Genomic DNA, 14,116 nt, shown 5'->3' with positions numbered 1-14,116 from the left:
AAATCAACATTAATTTTTCAACAAAGTAAACACATCATGGAATGGATATAGCAGGGCCGGCCCAACACATTCAGAGGCCTGAGGCAAATTAGTTAAGATCATTTTAATAAAAATTAATCTTAATTTAATAAAATTAGTAGCTTTTATTTAAATATTATTATTTTTTAGATTTATCTATTAAAAATAGTCTAAAATTAGATACTTCTCATTTATTTGATGGTAAAATTTTCTTTATATTAATAAAAAAGAAGATAAAATATTATATTTTATAAAAATCTAGTAAAAATATTAAAAGACACACAATTTAATCATGTTTTATAAATTACAAATTTTTTATAAAAATTTTATAATTGTGTAAATATATTAACTGTTAATAAAAAATATTTTATTTTTTAAATATTTTTTGTGCTCATTAACTATTTGTTTTCCGTTAATTTTCAAATCTTTAACTATTTGTTTTGTTCTAACCTTTCCTTTTATTTTTGATATTATAATATTTGTTAAGTAATGATATAAGCACATAACTAATAAGTAGTAACTAGCCAAATTGCAACAGCTACATAAAAATTACAATACAGCCCTATATGATATTACCAACTGGTGGTTATATATGGAAAGAGATTCTTTCATGTTAAATTTGTGTGCAGTGAAAGCGTATAATTTAATTTCTTTCAATTTGGTTCAATAATAATATTTTAAAAAGGAATCGATGTAAGAATGTCCACATTATTCCTCCAGTAAAATATCCACTTGAGACAATCTCAATCTTAATCTGTCATATACATTATGCAAGAAATATTGGGTTCCAAAAAAGTGAGGCCCTAGACGGCGGCCTTGTTTGCCTACCCCTAGGACCGAGCCTGGGATATAGACAAAGACAACCTTAAACTATATCTTCCATGAAGTAATATATGTAACATAGTTTAGCTCATTTAGTCCTTGCTTGGAATGCATATTTAGATTAAAAGTTCACCAATTTAAACACATACTAGTATTTAGTGTATATTTAGATTATAAATTAAAGAACATGAAAAAACGTGCCCAATTCATTTTGTTTAGGCGACGTTTTCAAAAAGCGTGCCCAAAGAACATGAAAAAACGTCCCCATAGACTATAGGTAACGCTCGCACAGGAGGCGCTTAGAAAACGTCCCCTATTCGTCTAGGCAACGATTTTCAGAGTTCTGACAACGTTTTTCAAGTGTTGCAAGAAACAACAAATGTTGTAGTGGGGGTTGGATCGTGAACAATCGCCTTGTATATGTCGTTTTTTTAATTAATAAAAAAATGGTAAAAAAATATTCAGACTACAATTTCTAAAATTTCTATAAAGAGCATAATCGGAGCATACTCTTATTCTAGAATGTTTCAAGCATTCTCAATACTTCTACTTCATCGTATTAAAGTTTAGCACATCTATGAAGTTTTACTCCACCACACTACTTCTTATCCAAGATCAAACAGAGAGAACATTTAACAAGTTAATCATTTTCTTATTTTTTTTATTTGACATGCATGCATTATGATGAATTGTATTCCATAAATATATAAAATGTATTAGAGTAATATAAAAGATTGTTGAACCCATAGATACCAAACAGTCAATTTATTGTGTACTATTGCTACGATGTTTAATATTGATTTGTTGAATCTAAATGAAATATTAAATATGTTAATTTGTCTCATACTTTGTATTGTTGTTGCATTTCAAAGTTAGTGCAGAATTGCATAAAATAGTAATAAAATTCTATAAAATTAAATTGAGTGGAGTAATAAAATAGTAAACAAACACTCTTTGTTAAATATTGACTTTGTTTTTTAAAAGTGCATGCAAAACGTTCAAACACACTTTGTTGTAATTATATTTTAAACTGGAGTTATATCTTTTTAATTTTAAAATATCGACAACTTTTTAATTTTAAAATATTATCAATTTCTTTTAGAGAATATCTCATTACACCCCTTAAATCTTTTAGACACTTGGCGAAGTTTCAATAATGTCCCTAACTTTCGTAGATGCATATTCGAAAATATTTTTTTTAAACAAAATTTGGTTTTTTCCGTAGGTACATCTACGAAACGTGTTAAAAACAGAGTGTTCTGTAGATGTACATACATAACATTCTGTTATATTTTCAAATCAAATACACTTCACTCCAACACTCAATTTTTATAACAAAAATGGAACATCAAATTATAGTAAATTAAAGTAATGCAATTCAAAGGCAATGAAATATAGTGCATCAAAAAAATACATCGTATAAATCATCGGTCATAATGTCAAATACATAATCAAAGTAACGTATATAAATGAAATCAAAATACAGATACCAAAAAAGTCTTCGATTTAATGATGATGTTGTGATTAAGGATGGCGATTCGGATATTTCTATTATGGCAGAATGGGTGTTGATTCAAGAGAGATTTTTGAAAGGTGATTATAATATGAAATTGCATATCAAAGAGAAGATGAGCAAGATAGTATATCCAAAAACCACAAATTTGAAACCACCTACAAAGCCGATAAAAACTAAGTGTGACCCTAAGAAGGTCAAACAAACACCGAGTCATAATTCAACCATGTAGTCACCATTTTATTGCAAACATGTTGATTCATTTTATCCATATTTTCCAAATTCACAATCTAAGAAAAGTTCTATCAAGGGTGCTCTTATCAGCAAAACATCATAGGGATGACAACGGGTCGGGTTAAGGGCGGGTTTCACACTACCCAAACCCGCATCCGAAATCACCATCCGAACTCAAAGACTATTTGGGTGGAAAAATTACACTCACACCCACACTCGTTGGGTTCAGATTTTTTTCACCCAAACCCGAACCCGCAACAAAATATATAAAATACATTTTTCCTACAATTTTTCTACAACTTTTCACAATATATATATATATATATATATATATATATATATATATATATATATATATAAGCGGGTGTGATTTCGGGTGCGGGTTTCACACTACCCAAACCCGCACTCGAAATATCGAGTGGCACCCGAAATCGAACTCAAACTCATTCAACTCGGATTTTCATCCGTTGACTCGTCCAAAAATGATACACATTGAAGAGATACATGTTTTTATGCACATATACATTGACCGAATTGAAGATGTTAAAGGTGACGGTAACTACATATTTCACATTGTTTAAGCTTTGCTAGGTAAGGGAGAGGAGAATTATACACTTGTCCTTGAGTAATCATACACAAGGCTATATGGGAAAAAAATAATATGATGAAATTCATGATTAGGTCGAATGTCTCAGACCTATGAATTATAGAGTGATCCAACAAACTTCATGTGGTCAGAAAATGAAGGATACATGATACCTCGTCAAGGGTGATACTTATCTCACCAATAGGAATATGAAATGACGACGTCTATGCATGTTATCTCTCAACAAATGTTGTTTAAATACCATGGTCAATATAACTATATCATGTCCTATAAAAGACCTTTAGTCCAAATCGCTCTAAGACTTTCTAAAACCACGACTCATTTGACTATGGAAGCTTTCTAATAGTGTGTGTGTGTGTATATATATATATATATATATATATATATATATATATATATGTCTATAATCAACAGAAAAACAAAAGATCAAACCACAAATGATAGAAATGGATCCTAGTCGATTGTTTTTTGTGCAGCACACTCTAACTCAATATATTGAATATTTGATTTAATTTCAATTGACTTGTAATTTTTTCTTAAATTATGCTTCATTCTTTTGTTTTACTGCATTCAATGAATTTAGTTAGAGAATGATGCATAAAAAGCAGTTGTCGAGAATCCGCTTTCATAAATGATAATGAATTATATTTATTCATAAAATTTTAATAATGAATAAGTTGGTAGCATGATGTACTTTTAAATATTTAATTATGATCTATAAATATTATTAAAAAAATGAAATAAAATTTAAAAGTTACAAAAAAATAACCATAAAAAACAAAGCTTGACTTAAGGGTTGTTTATGAATTTCATTCGATTATATACGAAAATCATTGTAATTAAAAATTTGGTTGATATAATGATACATATACGCTTTTGGTGCATAGGTTAAAATCTTTGTAGATAGTTGTTTACCCCGAAAACTTGTAAACAACGTTAGTCTCTTGTTAAAGGTTACTGACGAGACCGGCTAGGAAGTTTCTGAACAATGTGCGTGAAGTTTTCTAAATAATGTAAAGATAGTAAGAGTGTGAGTGATTTCAACAGGGATTGAAATCATGTTGCAAAAACAAAAGCAAGTTAAAGTGAAACTATGATTGAAAATGTAAATAGTTCGACCATGAAAAACACATAAACATAAAGTAAATTTAAAAGTAAAGCCTTGCATAAATGGAAATTGGTGATCAAACATATATTGCACTCTTGAAACTCATTTCTCTCTTCGCTTGGTACTCTGAGTTTTTGCGAATATGGTAATAAATTTGACACCCTTTATTCTAATTAAGTGCTAAAGGCGGGCTTTTCTCCACTGAACATCATGTTATCCCTTGCATGTCTTCTGTTATGATAATTGCTTCCACACGCCCTTTTAACACGAACATGACCAAAGAGTAGTTATTCAACCATGTCCATGCATTTCAACTGCCTCAATCAAAATGTTTCCACTTATTGTTTGAAAAAATTATTAAGTCCCTAACTCTCTTTCTAAACGAGATCTCGACATCTTAATTCCCCACTTTTATGTTGACCTGCCACTAGCATGCGTGTTGACCACGCTCTTGAACATTGAAAAAATTTCATCCATAGTTCCTTCATCTTTCCCGTAGCTTAGCTGGAATTAGAGGCTTGTCGAAAATCCCAGCTAACAATAGCTTTTGTAAATTAGTATGATTTTTTTAAAGTAATAAAATCCAAATATACATAAATGCATGGCACCTACACTCAAATAAAACAGGCAACATTTCCCTTGTACGCCTCGTGGGACTACAACATCTGAATTGTACCCTATTTTGCAAACTATATATATATATATATATATATATATATATATATATATATATATATATATATATATATATATATATATATATATATATATATATATATATATAAGTGCTTATCTATTCTAATTTTTTAACCCTTTCATTTAAAATTTTGAGGCTCCCAATTTTTTGAAACTCTATGCAATAAACTAGGTTGAACGGACCCAAAAACAACCCTAAATAAATATTTATTCTTGAAAATTTATATTTAATCAACGTTAAATCGTGGCTAAATTTTTATGAAAAAATTCTTTCAAACTTTCTTGTCTACAACATTTATTATTAGAAAGCATAGCTCTAAGTTTTTAAACAAAAAATAATTTATCTTATTATATCTCTTAAATATAATTGAGTACTTGCCGCACATTAGAATAATTCAAGTACAAATTCGTGCTCATGAAAAGCAATCAAATTTACACACTGTTAATCACACTTTTTATAAATAAATAAATAAATAAATCTAAAACTTAAATTCAAAAAAGTAATAATAAATCTTAAGTCAACTCTGCATCAATTGGACACAAGATCCATGAGCTGAAGGTCATTTCCCATTGCCTCTAAAATATTGTAAGGAAGGCATAGCTGAAGATCAATGCTACCCTCTTCTACTCCAGCAAACACAGTAACAAGTCCATTTACTTTAATTGAACTCCGAACTGCCACTGGCTTTCCCCATCCAAAATCATTACCATACACATCAAAATGTGGAGAACTACTTATGACTAAGAAATTATTATTCAGTATGCCGTTAAACCTTACAATATTTGGATTCTTCAACCAAGATTCGTAATGATTCCTTATCTTTTCATTAGAGTATGAAGCAATTAACTTGTTCATCTCCCAAGCACCATTACGAAGCCCATTTTCCTTCAACAACTCTCCAGCTTTCATGGTAACCATGCAACCTATAACTGTGTTTCCAAAATAACCTTTTGGCAATGGTGGAAGTAATCTTGTTCCAACCCCTATTGCAAACCTGTTATGAATTTCTTCCTGTGGGTCAAATTGTTTGGAACGAACAAAGGAGCACCAAACATGAGTTAAAAGCGCTTGTAGAGAGGATATTTTGATGGTACTGTCAATATGTGTATTGATTTTTGATTTTAGTTGAAAGATTTTCTCCTTTTTGAAGTGAAATATTCTCTCTGATATATTGAGTCTCTCATCTTCAGATGGTGAAGAACTGGACCCGTCATCAGATGGATCCATAGTAAAAGGAAATTGAATTGGATGTTGAATATCATTAGGAAACCAACGTTCTAGTATTGGGAGTTTGGATATATGATGATGACAAGAATTACGTGAAATTTCAGCCCATGAATTGATGAAATGCCATAAGGAATTTCCGTCAACAACCACATGGTTAAATGTGCAACCAATGAAGATACCATCAACTAGCTCCGTGACTTGAACACCCAACAATGGTTGTGATGTACCTTCATAATTACTAACTCCGATAAAAGGGAAAAATGAATTGACAATTGAAGGAACGTAGATAGGTTCTAAGATATCAGCAACACAAGTATTTTCCACAACAGCATGAATAAAAAGAACACCTGTGTTGTTGCAAATAACGGAACACGAGATAATATTATCTTTGTGTTCCGTTATTTTGAGACGACCTGCAAGAGGTTGAAAAAATTCAAGAACGGAGGATAGAGAGTGTTTTAGTTGTTGGATTTGGTTTGCGACGGGTGGATGGTGATAAAGAAGACCTTTTTTGTTGGTTAAAATAGATAGAAATTGAAGATCCCATGGAGTCAAATCAATTTTTCTGTCACTGGATTTTGGTGCCTTGATTGTATCGGTAGAGAGAACTCTCACAACACCCATTTAATTGTTTCAGGCTGTATTATACTTGGAGGAACACATTCATATATATAGTTTTTTTTGGTATGGATGCAAGACTTTGAATAATTCATAGAGCAATTATTTATTGCCCCTCAACATGCTATATAATACAGAAATCGTGAACATTGCTGAAATTATTTTAAGTAGATGCATAGCTGGTTAAAAAAGAAATAAAAATTAAACAATCACTCTGTTAAACGTTGACTTTGTTTTTTAATTACATTTTAAAATGGGTTATATCACATAGAAAGATACTTTGTTCCTTTTTAATTGTAATATAAAAGTTTGTGTCTCTTTATTGAATCTCCATACTGTTATCAAGAAATGAAATGCATAGGTTTTTGAATTAATCATTTTTGAATTAATCATTTTTAATTGTGAATATAAAAGTCTTTTTATTTTAAAACTTTTTGTTTGATAAAAATATTAATTTTTTTTATAAATAAATGAATATATTGAAGAGAGTATGAGCGATATTCAATTAAATAAAAAGAGAGGACTTTGTTATGTCACAGTGGCAAAAATAACTACTTATTATATTTATATAATTTAAAACATATAAAAAATAATTATTATTAATTTAAAGTTATTCATTAAAAATATATATTTTTACTCATGTATAAACAATAATAACATTTTTTTATGACCAAACAAAAATAGATAAGATATTAAAATCAAAATTATATATAATTTTTACATATAAAAATAAAATATAACTATATCAATTTAATATTATTTTTATTTTTATTAATAAAATATTTATGAAAGTTTAAAACAAATAATTAATTATGCTATAAATATATTATTACATAAATAGTCAATGTCATTGAATGAAAACTGATTTGTTAAACCATATTAATTATTAAAATAAAGACTCAAAACCTATACAGCAGGATTCGAACAGCTGGGTGTTAGATTTAGGAGAGTTATGTTACTTGTAGGCTATATCAAAATACACGTCTAATAGTTCTTTTGCAAAAATATATTTATTTATTTTTTTGACCGTTTGCAAAAATATATTATTTTACTAGTTTATTTGGAGGCCTCGAGCCAAAAAAATGAAGTTCAAGACAATGGCCTTGCTCGACTTGCCCTTGGGCCGGGCCTGATGCCACTATGTTTAAAAAAGAGGTTTTATTGATTATGATTCAGAATTATCTTTTACTTAATTAGCAATTACAAAGAATATAATATGGGATAATGCTCATTGCACTCTTGTTAATTCTTCCAAACTCTAGAAATTTGAAAATACTTTTTGTGTTGTTCGAAGATTAAAATTCTAACGCACCCAATGTTATAAAAATACTTCAATACAACAAATCTCTTCATTTGAAATGCATCCAATACAAGTAAATATTTGTCCGGATTACAATCTCCAAACACACCCTTCAACAATTGAAATCTAGACTAACTCGAACAGGAAAACAAACTCTGCATTTTTTGGTGTATAAATCATGCAAATGTCTCTTCATGATCATAACATATTTTCTTAAATTCTTCCAAAAAATTCTTGCGTTCTTATTAAAAAATTTGTTTACAAACACAATCCTTTTGTATTTTGACATCAAAAAACATAAAATCTACTAAAATTTCAGATATTGCACATGTTTATCATTGATGATCATTGTGATAAATTGTTTTTCTTTTTGTAACATTAACGCATAGTCAAAAAATTGTAATCCAAATCCTTGAAGGATTGGTCCGAAAATTGATTTTCTCGTTTTATGAATGTTGATTGAAATTGTCTTATTCTTTATTAGTTATAGTTGTGGTGCATTGTGATGTTGAGATCAAACCTAATGCATCTAACGGGATGGTGGGGTAGCTTCTTTATTTTTTTTTGCTAAGCAAAGGCGATGTATTAAAATCATGCACTAGGGGTGCTTAACTCGAATACAAAAGAGAAGACCAAAACAGAAAATCCCACAAAACGAGCCAACAATCACAACAACAAACCACCTACTAAGCAAACATAGATAAAGGGGAAGAGAACCAGGCAAATATACTTATTATAAGAAAATTTTGACTTTTTAAGTTCATTGAATAATTAATGTATTTAATCAATGTATAGACCAGGTACATCAATTAATCAATAAATCTAAAAAGTAAAATTTGCTTATAATAAAGAATGGATGGAGTATGTGCTAGTTGAGTTAAATGGGTGTAATTTGTTGGTTCATGATTTAATCATTGGAGGAAGTATTTATTTATATTTATGCATCAATATAAACAAGTTGTTGATGTTTACAAATCAACAAATTTTAAAAATAAAATAAAAAATCTAATGCATCTAAGGATGGTGATCTGGAATTACCCCCAATAATGTGTTTTAAATGTTGATGTTTGAAAAGAATTTACCAGTAAACATGAGTTTACTTTACGTGAACATATATATGCTTCAATGTGTCGTATATGTTGATGTTGGAAAAGAATTTATCAATAAACATGAGTTTACCATACATGAACATGTGCTTCAATGGGTTTGCACGCTAACTGCAAGATTTATGTTTTTCATTGTTATCGGGAGGTCAAATTATGGTTTTAATAGAAAACATGCATTTGTTACCGTGAGATGCGAAAGAAGTGACTAGTATAAAGAATATATCCGAAATTTAAAATATGATGACACTAGAACAAGAAAATATGGATGTCTTTTTAAGTTGTGTGGGTATCACAGATCGAGTAATACATGGACATTTAATGTGATTTGTGGTATACATAATCTTAGATTGTGTCTTAAATTAGTTAGTTATCTGATAATATGTCGTCTAAATTATGAAGAGGATAAACTTGTTTCTGACATGACATTGAACATAGTTCATCCCAAAAACATAATCACAACTTTGAAAAGGAAAAGACCCAAAAGTATCTCAAATATTAAGCAAGAATACAATGTTCTCCGACAAAACAATAAGGCGATAATGGGTCCAAGATCTGAAATGCAACAATTATTAAAGTTTTTGGATGATGATCATTATGTATCTAGGTACAGAGTGTGGGAGGATGGAAAATTGTTCGAGATATATTTTGGACTCATCTTGATTCCATCAAGTTTTCAACACATTTCCCATGGTACTTAATTATAATATGTTCAACATACAAGATCAAAAAGTAAAAGCTTCCTCTTTTGGAAATTGTTGGTGTTAATTCCACAAAGATGACTTACTCGGTTGGCTTTGCATTTTTGGAATGTGAAATAAAGGATAATGTCACATGGACTTTGGAAATTAGTTGGAATATGTTGAAATATCCACAAAAAAATGCCACGGGTGATTGTCACAAATCGTATTACAGCATTGATGAATTCCTTTGTAATGATATTTCCTACATCATATTCTTTATTGTGTAGGTATCATATAAGAGGTAGACTTAAGTGTACGGTAGGGACGAAATAAATCTAGGATAAAGACATGAAAATGGTCAAACCTAGTTAGATATTGAAAAGCATAATATATGCTTGGAATGTCACAACCTCTGCTTATATAGAGGATTCATATATCAAATTTTTCATACATATCAAAATAGTGTGTGTAAAATATCCAAATTTCTTGAACTATGTGAAAAGTACGATATTAGATCAGGGGAATTAAAAAATTGTTTGTGCATGGACTGATTAAGTTAGACACTTTGGAAATAGCATAAAAAATAGAGTTGATTTCTCTCATGCTATATTGAAGAATTGGTTGAGAGATAGTAAAGGGGACTTTTGTAAGGAATGGAAATTAGTGAACCAAATGATTCAAAATCAGCATAATAAGATACATACATCATTTGGTTGCAGCATCACTAAATAAGAACATAAATTCAAAAACAAAAATTACTATTTACAGTTGGCTGAAAATACATCTCGAGCAGGATTGAACTTTATTTATCATAAAGTTGTGCGAGCAAATAAAATAAATCCAAATATCTCCAAGTGTGGTTGTACACTTAGAAGAATATACAGTATGTCGTGTGCTTGTTTAATTTTCGAGAAGATAAAACGTGATAAACCTGTATGACAGGATGAGATTTACATGCACTGGAAAAGGCTCTGGTTTGATGATAATGGTGTGATCAAGGATGGCAATTCATATATTTCTATTATGACAAAATGGGAGGTGATTCAAGAGAGATTTTTGAAAGTTGGTTATAACATAAATTGCACATCAAAGAGAAAATGTGTAAGATAGCCTTTTCATAAACTACATATATGAAACCACTTGTGGTGCTGGTAAAAACTAAAGGTACTCCTAAAAAGGTCAAACCAACACTGAGCGACAATTTAACCAAGCAATCATCATTCTATTTTGAACATGTCGACTCATTTTATTCGGGTTATTTAATTTCACAATCCAAAAAGTTATATTATGGGTGCTCACATTAGTAAATTGTCGCCTTCACCACCTTTACCAAAAATGATACACATTGAATATATGCATGTTTGTATGCACATATGCATTGACTGAATTAAAGATGTTAAAGGTGATGATAGTTGTTGCTTTCGCGTTGTTCCATCTTTGTTATGTAAGGGAGAGGAAATCATACATTTGTCTGCCAACATCTTATCAATTAGTTGAAAGTCCATAAGGAATCATACATGTGCTACATGAGAAAAAAGAATAATACGATGAATTTTGTGATTAGGTTGAGTGCCCAAAAATATAGGAATTGTATAGTGATCCAATAATCTTCATGTGATCGGAAAATGGAGGATGTGTGATACATCATCGAGGGTGATATTCATCTCTCGAATAGAAAGATGAAATGACGACATCTCTGTGTGTCAATTCTCAACAATTGCTTTCAAAAGACCATGGTCAATATAACTGTAATTTTTTCCTATAGAAGTCCTTCAGTCCAAATAGATCAAAGACTTCCTGAAACCATGGTTCATCTGGATGCGACATCTTTGGTATCTTCTTAGCATGGTTTATACACTTCATTTTTTCATGATACTGCAAAAATAAATACATCAACGTAAGACAATTCAATGAGTAATATACATATATTTAAAATAGTAATTAAATATTTATGCTACCTTATCTTCAACGTCTTCCTGACAATATGATTTGCATAACGAGGAAGGAGTGACATGTAATATAGACCTCAAGAAAACTACCAGGTGTGGTAGCATCAGGAGCATGAATGGAGCACTGAGTACAGTGTCATGAACCAAAGATACATGACCCCAAGAAGACAATCCTTTAATAGTACGAGAATTTTCTCCTACTACTCGCGAGAATTTAGCTATATCCCTCCAAACTGAAGCATGTTGAGATAGTTGGCCATGTATTTACCTTTGTTTTTTGTCAGTCGTTTTTCTATAATCAAACAAGATAAAGAATATCATAATCACAATTTAAAAGATTTATATAAAATTAAAATTACTATAAAGATTTCAAGAATATCAGACGTACCATAAAATTTAAAAGAATTTTAAAAAAAAATAGTCATGATTTAACTTTGGCTCATTATGAATTTTATGTAGCAAAAAATTATTGAATAAGACTTTTTTTAAGTTTACCTACAACTTAACTGGGACTAACCATCATATATATATATATATAAGACTTTTTTTAAGTTTACCTACAACTTAACTGGGACTAACCATCATAGTGAGAATGGGTAATTTATATGAGAATGAATCTGAACCATTACATTTTAAAATAAATGGTGGAGATTAAATGTCAATCTTTTTTTCTCTCCTCCTCCATTATTAAAATAAATGATGAAGGATAGAGAAAAAAATATTGACACTTAATATCTACCATTTATTTTAAAGTCTAATGGTCCAGATTCATTCTCATATTCTCACATAGAAATGTCATTCTCATATGATACGTCCTTTTATATATATATATATATATATATATATATATATATATATATATATATATATATATATATATATATATATGGGACGACTCAAGTGAGAACACTTGGTTATTATGAGAAATGAGAACAATGAATCACGACCATTAAATTTTGATTTGTTAATTTTAATGGACTGGATTGGTTTCTCTTTCTATCATTCTTAATATTTATAGAAGACACATATACAAGGAGGAGTCATATGAGATGGCTCCTCCTCCTAAAAGTTGAAAGGAGGCGCCATTTGACATGGCTTATTGGACTGAGTGTGCCATGTCAGATGGCGCCTAGGGCTAAAAAAAAGAATAAGCCATGTGAGATGGCGCCTTGATGTTAAGGGTTTCAGAAACCTGGTTATTTGCGTAATTTTTTCCGAAACGTGGTTATTTGCGTTTTTTTTAATACATGGTTATTTAAAAAAATTCCAATATTGCATTTAAATTTTTTAAATATGAATATTATAGAGAAAGTTATATCACATTTTGTTATAAAATTATTTTATTAATATCACTATTTGTATGATATATATTTGTTTGTTATAGATTTTTTTTAAAACTATGAATTTTTTTAGCATCACATATCTTGGGCACAGAAAAAAACTTTTTAAATTTTTTTAAAATAAATAGTTTAAATAAATACTCATTAAAATTGGATTTAAATATTTTTATCTTTTTTCTATGAATTTTTTAAAAATTATTATTTTTTAAAATTATAGTGAAATGATTTTCATAAAAATCATTATTGAAAAATATTTTACTGTAAAAATTATGTAATTTTATTTCTAAATAATTTTTTATAATTTAAAACTAAAATTATTTCGATAAATATATTTAATTTTATTCATAGAGATTCTCTAATTAATTGAGATTTGAGAAAAATGATTGTGTGCAACATTTAGTCGCATGTTTATTTTAAATAAGATATAATTTATACCACAACTTTCATTTAATAGAATCTAAAAGTTATAATTGATTGTTCACATTTTTTACTATAACCAAATGTTCTCACTTGAGGCGTCCATAGGACAGAGAATTGGGAATGAATTTGAACCATTGGATTTTAAAATAAATGGTGTAGATTATGTGTAAATTTTTATATAAATATGACATTCTTATAAGATATGCCATATATATATATATATATATATATATATATATATATATATATATATATATATATATATATATATATATATATATATATATATATATATATATATATATATATATATATATATTTAAATCTATTTTGTTCATGTTTTTAAATCTACCATACAATCACACTCGCAAAGCTAGCAAAGAACGATATTCGAAACAAACAAAGATTTACAACTTTGACAAATTAAATCAACATCACAAATTACAAGCTATCGATGGTAGGGGTGTTCGCGGTGCG

The 14,116-nt window shown here is 29.1% G+C and overlaps 1 protein-coding gene across 1 annotated transcript; it reads right to left on the bottom strand.

The window, feature by feature from the left end:
- Positions 1–5,307: 5,307 nt before the first annotated feature.
- Positions 5,308–6,893, bottom strand: LOC131606446 (protein ENHANCED PSEUDOMONAS SUSCEPTIBILITY 1-like). The gene has a single exon (XM_058878672.1). The coding sequence runs from the start codon at positions 6,848–6,850 to the stop codon at positions 5,528–5,530; it is 1,323 nt and encodes a 440-aa protein (XP_058734655.1). The 5' UTR covers positions 6,851–6,893; the 3' UTR covers positions 5,308–5,527.
- Between the last annotated feature and the right edge of the window lie 7,223 nt (positions 6,894–14,116).

Source organism: Vicia villosa, linkage group LG5 (assembly GCF_029867415.1).
Source record: "Vicia villosa cultivar HV-30 ecotype Madison, WI linkage group LG5, Vvil1.0, whole genome shotgun sequence".
Taxonomy (NCBI): Eukaryota; Viridiplantae; Streptophyta; class Magnoliopsida; order Fabales; family Fabaceae; genus Vicia; species Vicia villosa.
Note: the sequence above shows the minus strand (reverse complement) of the source record. Positions and strands in the feature narration are given on the sequence as shown.

Bases quoted from the DNA above. Each gene is read 5' to 3' on its own strand.
- LOC131606446 (XM_058878672.1), bottom strand. From the start codon at position 6,850: ATGGGTGTTGTGAGAGTTCTCTCTACCGATACAATCAAGGCACCAAAA.